General features: G+C 34.9%; 1 protein-coding gene across 7 annotated transcripts in view; it reads right to left on the bottom strand.

Moving 5' to 3' along the window:
- Positions 1-6,627: 6,627 nt before the first annotated feature.
- The window catches only part of IKZF2 (IKAROS family zinc finger 2), a 188,944-nt gene continuing 179,789 nt past the window's right edge, over positions 6,628-15,782 (bottom strand). For all 7 annotated transcript variants that reach the window (XM_070387123.1, XM_070387108.1, XM_070387114.1 and 4 more), the window contains one exon: positions 6,628-14,986. In XM_070387123.1, coding sequence (XP_070243224.1) covers positions 14,262-14,986 — 725 coding nt within the window. In that variant the 3' untranslated portion in view covers positions 6,628-14,261. The remainder of the gene's footprint in view (positions 14,987-15,782) is intronic.

The raw sequence follows: 15,782 nt of genomic DNA, 5'->3' as shown, positions 1-15,782 counted from the left end.
AAGTCGCTTCAGTCATGTCTGACTCTTTGGGACCTTATGGACTGCAGCCTGCCAGGCTCTGCTGTCCATGGGGATTCTCCAAGCAAGAATACTAGAGTGGGTTGCCATGCCCTCCTCCAGGAGATTTTCCTGACCCAGGAATCGAACCTGCATCTCCTGCGGCTCCTGCCTTGCAGGAGGATTCTTTACCCCCGAGCCACGAGGAAACTCCCTATAGTACTTAGCAAAGTGGCTTGCCTGCAGTAGGCATTCTAATCCCTTAACTTTTAGTTGATCTTACTAGTGAATACTGTAACAGGAACCAAACATGCACAAAAGAAAAAGATGGTATAGAAAGGGATAGAGCTTATAGTCTCCTCAAACTTTCCAAGTAGATTCTAATGTTAGACACAGACAGAAAACAGCAAAATTCTATAAAGCAATTATCCTTCAATAAAAAATAAATTAATTAAAAAAAAAGCATCTACACATTCTGTCTTCTTAAAGCTTCATCCTAAAGGCTAATTCTGTAGACATTTGCTTAAATTTCCCCAAGGACACAAGTGGTATTGCCAAGAATCCCAGAATAAGTAACATTCACTGAGTCAGAATTGTAGAATGAAAATATGTTGTTCATATGAAAATATGTTGTTTCATACTTGTTTTTGTTCTTCTAGAAGTATTTACCAAGTAATTTCTTCAGGGTTCTCAAAAGAAAAACAAACAAACAAAAAAAACCTTACATCTTCAAATGATAATAATTTACTTCCTCCACCTTGACAGAATCAGGTTTTTAAATCTAGGTTTTGAAAGGTGTACATGATTCCATAACTATGTCTTCTAAATATTCCATGTTTAATATTAATAAAATGATCAAGGACTTGGACCCATATGCAGCCTAACTTTATTTGTAGTAAAACATCAAAAGGCCTTGCTGTGTCATGAATTAGGTATTACTACATATCAATTAGGCCTGTTTCATACAGTGATAAATGCAGTGGGATAGGTCATTCATGTTTACGGTCATTCAGATGGCCAATGATGTCACTGTCCTTGTTTCTCCAGATTAGTTTTATTATGTAGTTCGGGCATAATAGCTGGGTAAATGGGATGAATTTAGATCTCACAGACCAAAACAAATTTTAGAAGTTAAAGCTCTTTTCCCATTCTAGACTATTGCACCTGTAATTTACACGGGTTCGAAATAGTGAAAGTAACTCTTACTTAAAAACGAGAAAAGTTGAAAAAGTCTTTGCTTCTGAGAAATACAAGGGTTATTTATAACCCAGCCTACAGAGAAATAAAGAACAAACAAAGTAGATCAATAGAAACCAGAGTTTACAGACTTAAAATGTAACAAGTGAACAAACTATACTAGTTGGCCCCTTACCCCTGTACTGGTGTATTATTACAGGTGACATTTGCTATCCAAAAGCAGAAGGCTGAGAGATCACCATCCCTAATGCTTAGACATGCCAGGTTACCATGGAACACTAGCATTGCCCAAAGCTACTTATCAACCTTTATGTGGTGACTAATAATTATAGTTGGGTTACACACATTTTGGAAATGTGGCTGGCAAGGCATACTGACTTCAGGCAAGAATACTGAAATGTGTAGCCATTCCCTTCTCCAGGGGATCTTCCTGGCCCAGGGATTAAAACCGGGTCTCCTGCATTGCAGGTGGATTCTTTAACATCTGAGCCATCATGGAAGCACAATATGAGCCACATGATCATACAAAAGAAAACACATACCCTCCATTAACTTGGTCATTTTGGGAGGATTTTTTTTTTAAACTGGGATTATTGTACCATGTTTTCTGAGTCACATACAGGAATTTAAAATCACTCTTCCAAGCATATCTAACATAATTCATCTTAAAAAACCTACATCATGAAGATAATCTACACTCATACAATGATATGTTAGCAAATTTTTTGCATGGCTTCAAAATCACCACACAATATCAAACTCTTCCATGTTAAGTTTTTTATAGTTTAGAAACTATAACCAGGATAAATTAAGAGGAGTTCAAAATGTAGTACAAAGGAGCATGTTACTAATGATGAACAATATCATATTTAATATGGTGGCAGGTATCTCAGGATATTTAATACTTTTTAAAAAGCCAAAACCAGTTTTATAATTAAGGCAGAGAATGGTTTTCAGTATACTATAGTTTAATTATATAATATCATGTGCCCATTTTAGAATTTCAATTTTAAAAAAGTATATATGAATAACACAGTGCTAATTCAAAAGAATTAAGCAATAGCTCACTTCATATCTCAAAGGCCTGAGAAAGCTACTCAAATTCTTCTTGGCAAATAAATGTTGTCCCTTTACATATGCCTGAAGCAGAATTTTTCTCCTGCTTATTATGTGTTCAAGTGATCACATTCTTAGCTATAATCAGACCTGTCAGAACATTAAAGAAGAAGGCAGAAGACTCCGGGCTTATACTTGTAACTTGGAAAATGTATTAGTGTTATACATTGGTTATAGCCAACCTCTACCATTTGTTAGGATCGCTACAAAGTAATTTGGCTAAGAGTTTGGGAAAACCTGAGTCATTGACTGTCCCAGTTATTTTTTTTTCCCTTGAGTATTATCAAATGATAGTAATATATATGCATGTTACAATCTGATGCAAATAAATAAAACAAGAAAGGAGGTGGGGTGGGGAGACAAAGGATAGACTGTTTGAAGGCCAAAATATCGGGTTACTTACTTACATCATAGAAGACAAGAGAACATGATGGTCGGCGTAACCACAGCAACCATCCCTGAAGACTGGGGAACTTGTCAGGTCAAAGCCAAGAAATTCCAGGTGGTTGTACATGTCTGAATCCTGAAGATACACAACATGAAGTTGGATTTTATCATAAATGTATCAGTCACTTCATGATCGCTAGAGTTGAAACTGGGTTGAATCTTGGCAACTCCCTTATGCTACAGAATTAATGATGTTAAAACTTAGTGGATAGATTTTAGCACCTGGCAAGAATAAGCACAATGTCCAGGCCACTCACTGAGTTTTGAAAGATACCATAAAGTGACAACTTTTCATTGCAAACACTTGGATATCATGGCCAGTGCTTCCAGTACAAATATCTTCCTATTACTCATGACAAGTTAGCTCAAGGTTTTTTTTTTTTTTTAGATACAAAAGAGTTGGAAAACAAAGTGTAAATACTAGAAATTAAATTCTGCAATAAGGAAGGAAAATAAGTATGGGGATATGGATAGTGTGATTTAGAAACAGGCAAAGAATGCCATTAATTATGGAGGAAATTGGTAAATAAGCAAAAGTCCACACTTTCAAAAATCAAGTATGAAAGTAGTCTTCAGAAGACCATGTTTAGGATAATTGATCCATCCTTAAAGTTTCTGCAGAAAAATTTTAATTCCAATTATTTTTGCCCTGTTACTTAATGCTGTTTCTTAGCCTTCCTGACTGTGTCAAGGAGTTTTATCTGGAATCATTCTGTTTAAATATCACAATTAGCAAAACATTACTTATAAAGTATGTCTGTTGAAACATTATTTTTTGTTATCACTACCTTGTAATATTTTCCGTCCTTGTCCATTTGGCCTCATATAATAAAATACCACAGACTGGGCAGCTTATAGTACAATAGACATTTCTCACAATTCTGGAAGTCCAAGATCAAGGAAACAGTTTGTTCCCATTCTGGTGAAGGCTCTCTTCCTGGTTCATAGCTGGTGACTTCTTGCTGTGTTGAATGGAATAAGGGGCTCTGGGAGGCCTCTTTTTTAAGGGAATTAATCCTTCATGAGGTTCTACTCTCATGACCTAATCACCTCCCAAAGGCCCCACCTCCTAAAACCATCAAACTGCAATTAGGATTTCAACTTACGAATTTTAGGGGGGACACAAACATTCAGACTGTAAATTTATGGTTCCTGTTTATTAAACAGGATTAAATGGGATTTATCAATCAAATGCTGAACAAAGCTCTTTTGGAAATGAAACCCTGGACTAAGTATAGCTGGAGTAGTTTTAGCTTTTTCACGTATTGGGGGTATTTATGAACAAAATCACAACTAACCTGAACCTATTTAATTATTAATAAAATATCAGGTAGATGACACTTTCCATGATAATTTTGAGAGTAAACTAGATAAAGCCATTTACAACTATGCTAATTTTTAAAGTATTTTTTTAAAGGCACAGTTAAAACTCATATTCTCTTTGCACTAAATTATTCATATTAAAAGTGATTTTAAAAAGTGATTGTAAAAAAAAATAAAAAAAAAATAAAAGTGTACTTCAGATTAATTAGAATTGTGACAGGATGAAGAACAGGTATCAAATGGTACAACAGGTTATTTGAGACAAGTAGGGAAAGAGAAAAAATGTTGGTGTAGACACAGATAAGGAGGGGGTTGTGGACACAGATGAGCGAGGTGAGAAAGAAGCTGGAAAGAGATGTAGATGAACTATGTGACATAATGAGAAAAAACAGGGAGTGAAGGGAAAAAAAAGGCCACTTACTCCCTACACTGGGATATTCCTCTTCCAAGAAGCACGTCCACTTTGACTGCTCTAACAGCCAAATAGCCCAGGTCTCCCCATTCTGATTTCTGAATGTATAATATTAGAGTTAGAAACTCTCCCATATCATTTGCAAAAGCTGTGTGGGTCGCCATCTCTTCAGCTTTTATATCCACCAAACCAGAACCAATACAGGGCCAGGCCATTGAGATAACAGGGGCTTTATTCCCATTCCTCTTGGTTAAATTCTCCTCCTTCCCCATCAAGGGATTTCATAAAACCCTCCCAGTGGAGACAACCTGATTCTGATCCCAATTTCCATTAGCTCAGGCACCATGACTATGCTGTGTAACTATTGTTTCTTTAGTGACAGGCTTACCTAAGGACCAGAAGAGCCCCAAACATACACCCTTACCTTACTTCATTGCTATCTTTGGTTCTTCCTGTGCATTTAAAAATCTTGCTTCTTTGCATATGTTCCAACGGGTCAGATGATCAGGCTCATACAGCTGTTTTAAGGGCTTCTAGAACAAACAACTCAACACCAATATGGGCAGTAAATGTTTTTACTGTTTTGAGGCATTTGTCCTGTGCCTGACAAAACGTCAAGTTAGAAGCAGTTGGTCTGATCGAAGACACATTTTAGGATGAAAGAGCAGCAGTAAAAAGAAAAAGACTGTTTTTCTCAGACTAAGCATGTATCTATTTTCTGGGATCTCCTTTCACTTTCTCTATTTTAATATGGAATTATGGGCACATTATCCTGTTTGTTAATTCCTCCTCTGCCTGATAGGCTAGTTTATGGAAGCATCTCCCTCAAGTTTTGTGTCAAACCACAGAAGGGGAGCAAAATTCAGTTTTACCAGTAATTATCGTTGTTGGTATCTCCAGAGAGAAGTTAAAAAAAAAAAAATCACATGGGAAACTGTCATGAGGGCTATTAACAAAACATGAGGTTTTGTTGAATGTTTCATGGATCCATCTTAGTACTCCCTAATAGCAAGAGTCAGAGTTGCTAAAATGCTAAAAATGAACCTCTTTCACCAGATGGCTTGCACCATTGGGCTTGAGCATGTTGATAAAAAGCCTTACAAGCATATCAAGATTTCAATTATTTATCCTTTCTCTGATGCTACTGCAATAGAAAAACCAAGAACAAATGGCAGGCTTAAAATTTTTTTCATTTTGCTTTTGTCAATACTATAGGAGAATCTAACATTTCTGGCTGATCTTGAAGGAATTCTTCATAAAGTTAACACTGGGAGTAATTTATTAAATTCATCTTTTTTTTCTAAAAATTAGTATTTTGGACGAAAGGTTGGTCAATGAAATAATATTTCATTTGTAGTTTTCCTTCTCTGTGGCATGTGAAAGTGAAATTTTTGGGGAATGTGATAAATATCCATAAAATTCTAATACTTCTGAAGGAAAATTTTAATAGCCATTTCAAATGTGATGGTAGACTTTAACATGGCGTGGGGGATAAATGATAGCTAAAGCTCAATAAAATGATCTTATAATCATATGTGCTCTTTTACATTTCCAGTTATGGGGACATTTGTAACAACAAACTTCTTGTGTTAAAACATATTTGTAAAATCTGAAGCAATTATGACTCATGCAATGGTGGTAAAACATGAAGCAGAACAGACAACCCATGTTTGCCAATGTGACTGAACAATCTTTATGACTTAATCCTTGATTTCTTGGTCTGACTCCTAAGAAAAGCTGGTTTTGAATATGGTGATTGACCATTACTTGGACTGCCTGTGTAATTCACTCTGTCCTCTGGAGCAAGTCACAGCTTTCTTCCCTCAGGGCTTACTTTTTTCTTCTATAAATAGGGGATAGGCTCTGACATACATAATTTTAAGGTTTGTTGTAAGGGTAAAATCAGATATATATGAAATCTTCCTGAAGAGAAGAGAGATGTCATCCTTAACCAACCGTAGGTTATTCTGTTTTCTGCTCTAGTAGACTACACAGTAGTGATGGAGGTTTCTGATTTCATGCATCCACTTCTCAGGGTCAGGTAGTGTGACACATACATACAATGGCAGTGATAACTGAAGCCTAATAGGATTCAAGAGTTTTCTGTATTTGAACAATGTGCTTGTGTACAGAATTTTCACCAGAAAGTTTTTATAGCAAACTTTTTATGTCAGAAGTTTATTTTATTGGTAAAATATTAAATAATATACAGAATTAAAAACTGCACTTACACTTCTGAGAAGAAATAAATCTTGGACAAATTATATGCTTGTTCCTGAGATTCCCTAAATTTATTCCAGTAGCTGTGCACTCAGACAGTACAAACCTTTATAATATAATCCTTTTCACAAAGTATTACAAAGTTTCTGCAGCTTCTTTAGTTGTACTCACATACAAACACACACTCACACATGCATATTACAACACTCATACACGTATACACAATACCCACATACATGCACAGAACATGTATGTGTGTGCATTAAAAACAAATGAAATACAAGTCCCACATTTTAGTCTGCAGTGATAGAACTGTTAGCGGAGGTCTCCAAATTGGTGTATAGCAGGGTGACTTGTCACACAACTGCAAAGACTGTTTCAGTATTTCCATAGTAAACCTCATTTTCTGAGGTATGGTATTTGAGCCTTAAAAAAACTACATTACACTGAGCAAACCTGACATACAAGGTCTGGAATTTTAATTTTACATATATATTTATTTATATATATATATATATATTTTTAAACAATAGTTTTTATTTTCCCAAATTATTAGTTTGAAAAAAAATGAGGTTTACTGGTTTGACCTATCTTTTCTTTTCGCTTCTAAAACTTAAAATATCCTAGAAACTGTCTAAGCAATTAGTTTTTAAAGTAGTCTAATTACCTTTGGTATTGTTAAAGAAAAAAAAATTCTAAAATGGCCAAGACATATACTGTACAAATGCAGTAACTGCCTTTCAAAAAAATGCCAAAGAAATGTTATCTTTTTAATCAAAATATGTATTTACATTACAGCAGTTTTACTACAGGGACACAGATATAAAAAAAGAAAATCAGAATGCTACATATAAATATGTAGGATATGAAAAATATCTCTTACTTAAGTTGTATGAAAACAGGAGTGCTCCAAATATTTCTTAAAAATTTTCTCCAATAGGTGATAAGTGTTTAAAATTGAGCTAAGTGCTTTACTTTTATTTTAAAGTTCATTTCCAAAGGAGAAAAGAGAAATAGAAAAAAATATTAGGTTCTTAATTTAAAACACTGGACAACGGTCTAAGAAAAAAAATTCAGTCTCTAAGAATTTCAACTTTAGGATACATTTCTCAGGCTAAAGATTACTAATTTCAACAAAAATTTAGTCTAAATAAAGATACCATGAGATTAGACCAGTGGTTTCCACATTCTCTAATCTTTTGACTGTGGTGTGTTTTTCTTTTTGCTTGTTGTGTCCTTTAACATACCATAATTTTCAAGGGTTTCTTTTTGTTTTTAACTAAAGAAAGAATAAAAAAAATAACCATAATTTTTAAGACTTCAAGGAAAGTATTGCACTTGTACAGAAAGTAAAGAAAAACATCTTTTAAACTAAGTAGCAGAAGCAATCACTCTGGGACTGCAAATAACACATGGTCTAAAAGGTTCAACTATTAAGAGCAAATGGGGAGCCTGGAGAACCCACTCCAAACCTGGAATATTATTATAGTAATGTTAAAGCATTTTCTCCCAACTGGGAGATAGTTAAGACTTTTTGCTTTAGATTTTTAACATCTTTCTAAATTCTTGCAAAAAAATTGTTTAATCTCTCGTAACACGCATTTTAGGAGAACAACCAAATCAGAACATAAAATCCAGCAAGAAAGGAAGGAAACATATCATGTTCTTATGATTACATAATCTCTGAAGTCATATTTTAGATGCCCAATATTTGAAAGTGAAAGTAACACAAGGGTTATATACCTTACTCATTTTAATTCAACTACTTTTTAAAAAAATAGAAAACTACACTTGAATATAAAAATATGTCAGCAGATTATACAGCCAACAAAAATCATACACAAAAAATTAAGACTTAAGAGACCTATGAACTGGAAATAAAAACTTGACCTAATCCTCAAACTAGTAGGGGGAAAGAGAGGCAGAGACAATGATGGAGGGAACATGGACAGAAAAAAGAAAGGAGGTGGTGAAAGCAGGCAAAATTTAAGAGATCACAAAGAACTTCGATACACACAAGGGGACGTGATTTATGTTCAACATCCAAGAGTATACTTGACAAGTCAAAATGTTTTATCACAGTGTCAGAAACTGAACTACTTAAAAAAAAAAAAAAAAAAACACAAAAGAATAACAAAAAACAAAACCCAGAGTCTTTCCCTTGTTACAGTGTATTCATGAAAAAAAAAAAAAAAAATCCATTTCCAGTAAATTAAGTAGAATCCTGGTAAGTGCATAGTTGGGGAATCAGTGACCTCCACCCATTGAAGAAGCTTTTCTTACTGTGTGTCACTTGAGGTAATTTAAAGGGCCAGATTAACTGCAAACTGGCTTATCGAAACCTATAAGAAGTTTTATGCTGTACTTTATGTGGCTTAGCAGAGGGCCTCTAAATTTTATATTTTATTCACAAAAAGGACATCTTAGAAAACTAGTCATTCACGTACCACTCTGTATGGGACACAGGTTAATTCACAATAAATTTATACAGAAAATATACAAATGCAATGTTATGGGAGAAAAACCCCATAAACAGAATTAGGAACTTATTTTCAAAGAGTGTGTGTGAAAAATATCCACAAACTTACAGTACAGCAAGAGAAAACTAAAAAGCTAGAAATATAATGTTACATAAAAAACCTTATGGAAATTCCAAAATTTTAGGTTTCTGCAATAAATGTAAAAATATTCAAGGTGTCATTATTTGGCCTAGCAATACACTATGATAAAAAGAAACACTAGCATATCACAGCTTCTTGGTCATATGACATTTGCTTTGAATAACAAGCAGCTCATTTTTTTTTAAAAGCCGTCATACTCTAACACATCCATTGCAAGTAATACACAACCATGGTAGGAAATCATTTGAGATTATGCTTTGGAGAATAGCGATATGATATGACTCTTCAATTCTGTTTTGTTCAAGGAGAATTAATGGCCTGCTTCTTTACATCATTCCACACAACATTAACAGGTTAGAAGAGGATGTTCTAAGACTAGTAGAACACTAGACTATAGGTGAAATTCCAAAACAATACTGTATTTTATTGATTCAAAATTCCACTAATAAAGCCTTGTTTGATACTAGAACTTATTCTTCCTTAAAAACAAAACAAAAATACATACCATACCATAATGCAATTCACAGCTACAATTTCCCTCCACCTCATATACTACCCGCATAATCTTGTAATGGTGTTCAGAAATACTATCAAACTAAAAAGATAGCAACATCTGGTTTCAAAGTTTTCTTTTACTTTAAGCAGATGAGCTGAAAGTCTCTGTATGGGAAATTCCTCTAATGGTTTTGACCTAAGAACACGAAGATGAATTATATAGTAATTTTAAGTGATTTTTAAAAATGCATAATACAAGTGTTGTAGAACTAAACAGCTAGCCAACACTCAATGCATTTTAAAAAGGCACAAACATAAATAAATTTTATAAGTATCTGATACATTAAATTCAGGATCTTAAGACCAGTTACTGTATATTTTAATTATTTTGCAGAAACTGGAGGTTTAAAAACATTTCTAAGATAACTTTTGTATATATAAACTTCAATTTCACCCCCCTACTCTTTTCTTCTTTTGCCTCTGGGGAATTTTCTGTTTTAGAATAATTTTCATACAGACAATATTTACTGAAATAATCTATAAAATAGAATGAAAAATGATCAAAAATTGTAACTTATCCCTTTTTGTAAAATGAATAATTCAAAATTAAAAAATAACATAGCCAATACCTCCTATAATCTAAGTTCTGTCTTGAAATCAGGAGCATAGAGTTTTTTATTTGTATTTTTGCAGACTTCTCTGTTCTTTTTCCATTCACTTTAAGGAATCAGTTTAAAGATAACAAAGTAAAACATCATTTTCATCTAAATGCCTTCACTGATGTAATTTCTGTCAAACATTTATAAAATATCATAAAAACTTCATGGTTTTGTGACGTCTAAGACTGAAACACAAAACCCATAAATAAAAACAATACCGAGCTCACTAAAACATTCTTGCCTTTCTCCATTTGCCAACAAGTAAAAGTTGAAAACTCTTCCTATTTAAGAGTAATTTGTGTTTCTTTCATTTTAGAGGTTATGTGAAATCAGCTTAACAGTTTTTTTTGATTCACTGTTTTGATTTGTTCTGGAAGTACATAGTAAAGACTCAAGGTTTAAGTTGAATAGTTGTGACCACTCCTAAAGATAGACTAGTAACTTTAATATTTCTCTATACAGTCTGATAAAGTAAACCTATTAAGTTGCTCAGGTATTAATCATAATTTTAACTCTCTATAGGCTCCTGTAACACACCTGATTAATTCATGAATTTTCTTTAAAAGAATGTGTATGTATACTGCGATGCACGCACACAGCAGCTTGTACGTCTGTAGGGGATACAGTCCCTCCTTGCAGCCAGATCGGAATCCTAGTCTCTCATTCTCCCATTTTGTCCCTCCAGAAGATTCACAACAGAATGTTTCAACAACTTGAAATCTCTTCCAATTTGCTTATTGGTCACTTTCACTATTGTAAAAAGCCAGATTAGAATGGCTTTAAAAAAGTGATTGACCACTTTTAGAGAGAGGCAATACATATCTTTTAACATGAGCTGGATATAAAATTCTGGGCAAAATTAGGGCAAAACAACATGATGCATTTTTGCCAAACTGGAAAATACAGAGACTAACCCATTTTCACGCCCCTCAAATACTCTAATGTGAAATCTCACCTAAATAAACTGAGCATATAACTGTTATGTAAAACTTGATTTACTTGGTGTCTGCCCCTCATATTTATTTTTAGGTGCAACCATCTTGCATATTTCCCTTTGTGAAGAAGCATGCAAATATAGCCATCCAGAGTTTCCCAGAAAGCACTGTGTCCACAAAAATTCTATCTAACCTACACATTGGAAGTGACCTTGTCCTCATTTGCCCCTGCTACACCCTAAGCCATCTTTATCCCTAGTTGTTTCTCCTATGAAGCTCAGAAAGTACAAGTAATACAGTGGTGGAAACGTTTTGAAAAAAGATTTTCAAAAAGATGGAATCAGAAAGGGAGAGTGCCATTAGTACTGTCCTCAGGGGGTAATTCTACAATTCTGTAGGTCCACTGAATTCAGTTACATCCCTGGGCAGGTAGGCACATGATTGTTCATATACTGAAAAAAAATTAGTAAGCAGGAAAAAAACTCATAGATGATGCCAGCAGAAGTTCACACATAGCCAAAATTATGAACATATTGACTGCCATCCAAATGTTTCCTTAAATTACAGTAAAACACAAAATCACTAACCTTAAATTATTTACCTCCCTCCAAAAGGAAAAAAAAACGAAATTCCAATTATATATGTGGGGTTGGGATAGATGGGGTATGTCTCAAAGACATGCTTCACCTATGAATAATACATTGTATGTTCACAATGTGGTAATGCACCCGAGCATGCAGGAAAAAAAGTGACAGTTGACATTCTATTTAAAACATTTCACATCTCCGATTTGGTGCTTTCTCTTAGATGTAAAGGAATAGTTTGGGTATTTCTCCAAAAATAATTGCCACAGAGGGCGAGTGAAAGAGAGCTGAGTTGTAACCATTTTTTGCCTAGCTCTAGCGGTATCAGTGCTTAGACGTTGATTACACAAGTGAATGGCAAACTGAAAATGGGTGATGAACATTATTGGGGCCAGACCTGCTTATCCATCATAGTTCTCTAGTGTTGCTAATTCTCACATCATTCTGCACTAAAAAACAGTTTCAACATCCCACTGAATGATTTTTTTTTAGAGCAGTTATCACTTACTGCTTAATGTAATTTTAACATGCAGAAATGGTTATCAGACAATCCAGTCATGGTCAGGCCTGTCCTCTCTAAACACAAGCAGTGAATTCTCCCTCCAAGTGGGCCCCCCACACATGAATTTAATCAATTTCACTCAGTTCCTCCCCTCTAATGCTGTTAAACTGCAAAGAAAAAACAGAACACCCATATAAATGAAATTAAAATCTGTCCATGAAATATGCCAACGTATACATGAATTAAAAGAAGAAAAATTCTTTAGTAAGGGACTGAGATTCATAAGAGCTTATATATATTAATAGTTTCATGTTTTCGAGACAGAAAAGTGTGGACCTGAACACTTTAGCTTGGAGGTTCGGTTGCATTCTAGACTCCAAGAAGGGTAAAAATAAGCTTCTGTTTTATCTATAATGCACCGGTTACAAAGAAGTTGCTTTTTCCTTGTACCAAAAGTTGTAAATATTATTATTGAAGAAATACTAGAATAAATAGCCCTAGTTTCATAACCTTATGCGGTTCAAGTTACCATACTTGGGTCAAATTAGCAACTGCTCTGAGGAGATTTTGAAAGAAATAGCCTACAGCAAGATTTTTAAGACTTTCCACCAGAAGAATAAAAGATGAACAGACTATGGACAAAACACTGGGGGGTCAAAGCTTGAAAAATAAAACTAGTGAAAAGAGAAATACCAGAAAAGGGATTTCTGAGTGGGTTTTTCCCCCCTACTGTTAGCCTAATTATATTGATATTTTTCTGCTGACTGGTTAACACTGATTAAATGCTGATAAAGTGACAATCGTAAGCGTACTTTTTAGAAAGGAATACGTATACTATGCTGCCATCACATTACAGCTGTAAAAGAAAACTTCCCAAACAAATTTAAGAAAAGCAGAGGTCCCTTCTGAAAACTACTGAATGCCTCTTAGCCACTCTTAGACCATATGTTATTCTGAAAACTAGATAAAAACACTATTTGTTAAAGGTGTTCAAAGTAAGGCTGCCAGGGTGTCTATAAAATGCAAGTCATCAAAACTATGGAAAAACAGTGCTTAAGTTTAGAAAAATAAGATCATAGGACCTCAGATGTATTGTAGCTGTCCTTAACTACCTGTAGTTTATAAGTTTTTCTATATGGTACAGGGTACAACATACCGTATTATAAATTCCACAGGGGAAGTAAACATAGAACCCACAACAACTACTCATCCAAGGAGTTATCATGGAAAATAACGTGTGTGTGTTCCATGATCTCTAGAGGAAAAGGAAAACAATTTACATTTTGAAACAAATTCTTCTTTGACCAATAAAATTACTTATCCCATTTAAAACTGTGAAAGTCCAACCCAGAAAATGCTAATCTTTCCTGCCTTTGCACAATCCTGAACATCAGTGGCAAATTAGAATCCTTAGATGAATCTTTATGAATCAAGTGATTTTTTTTTTCTCAAAGCGTGATATACCTTATATCTATGCATGGCAGAAATGAACTGCTCTTAAATTCCCACACAATAAACAAGTCAAGCTGCTAAGGAACAATGTCCCCTGTCTCTTCTCTCTTCCGTTTCTTCCTTATTGTAATCAGGCAGAGCAAATGACACTGCGTCCACAAAATAAGAATTAACGACAGTAACAATATTTAAAAATAAAAAAAAAGGTATGTCAACATCTGAGGAAGGTGGGATTGTAAGTGCAGTATTTCTTCATGTGCAGTTCGTTACTTCATAGGGGTCCCCTTTGGAATGAAAAGGCCTAGTGGAATGTGTGCTCCCCTCGAACAATGTGTGATGAAAACTCATAACGGTCCTGGCTTCTGTAGCCACAGATGTTGCATTCCAGTGGGTCCCGGTAGCCATGGCAACCCATGTGAATGGTGTACATGACATGGTCTAGGAAAAGGACTCGGCAGTGCTCACACTTGAAGGCTCTAATCTGTTCACCTTCTCCATTGAAGACCTTGTAGATGTCCTTCAGTGAGCCCTTAGGAGCCTTGGTGGTATCCAAAGCCTTGACATCCTCCTTCATGTAAGCTGGGCTTTGTTTCCTCTTGGGATTTAAGGCAGGGTTTCCTTGGTAAGACTGGTGGTCATCATGGCTGCTTTCTGAGTCAGTAGAATCTAGGCAGCTATTGCTGGGAGAGGCCTCTCTTTCCTGGGGTCGACTCTTTGGTCTGATGAGAGAGATAGGGCCATCCATGTTGTTTTCATGACTATCGGAGGTTTCCCTGCTAATGGGTCTTTCTATCCTATTTGGATGATAGACCTGAGAATAAGCTGAGCTTATAACCGGGGCCACCTCAGCGATTGTGCTTGGCGGGTGCTGCATCAGTGGGTGAAGGGCCTCAGCTCCAAGGTAGGTGATTGCATTGTTGATGGCTTGGTCCATCATATGAGACTGCATCAGCTCAGCCTCCTTCTCATATGTTAAGTTCATATCAAAGTGAATGTCTGGGTAGCTGAATCGCATGATCTTTTCTCCTGAATGGAAGAGGGGGAGAAAAGGAAAAAGGGGGGGGAAAAAAAAAGAATACAACACAATGAATAGCTTGACTAAAGATATATACGTACAAAATTAACTAATCACTTTCATTTTCCATAATATGGTATATCATTCTTTAGATCAAGTATTTAGGCTCTTTAATTCTGCTGAGACTCACAAATACTCTTAACCTACAGAGAGGATTAGTAATAAAAATGTCACAAGTCATTTGCACTTGTTCTAATGCCATCATGAAAATTCATCTCGCCTGAAAGGTATGATTGAGTGTGTGTTATCCTATTTTCATTCTCTATCAAAGTTTCCACTTGTCTAGAGCTCAGAAACTGTAGAAGAAAGAAGAAATACCAGGTAAAAATAGTCAGAGATTTCCTTGTTTTTGCATATTTTAAACATCAGTGACCAAGCCTCAAAGATCATAAAAACGAGAGTGATACGGTTATAACACCTGTGTTATCTCACTATCATGTATGGTTAATTTGGTTGATTTAGCTGCCATGTTAGAGAAAGATTATAGACCAAATATATGTCATTCTGGAAAAATTTTAAATGCCACAATTAAAATACTTTTAACAGTTTAATTGATAAACTGAATGAAATTTAGGGCTATATAAAAATAGGGTATTTCCCAAAGCACTTACTTATTATAAACTTGAAAATGGTTGTTTCATTGTTTTGCTTCTTGAAATGGATAATCATTCATTTTTGCATCACCCCTTTCTTATTTAAACACATATGTTATTACTATATGAACACCCACTGTTAGTTTCTCTATAT

This window comes from Bos mutus, chromosome 2, assembly GCF_027580195.1.
Source record: "Bos mutus isolate GX-2022 chromosome 2, NWIPB_WYAK_1.1, whole genome shotgun sequence".
Lineage (NCBI taxonomy): Eukaryota > Metazoa > Chordata > Mammalia > Artiodactyla > Bovidae > Bos > Bos mutus.
This window is presented reverse-complemented; position numbering and strand designations above follow the sequence as displayed.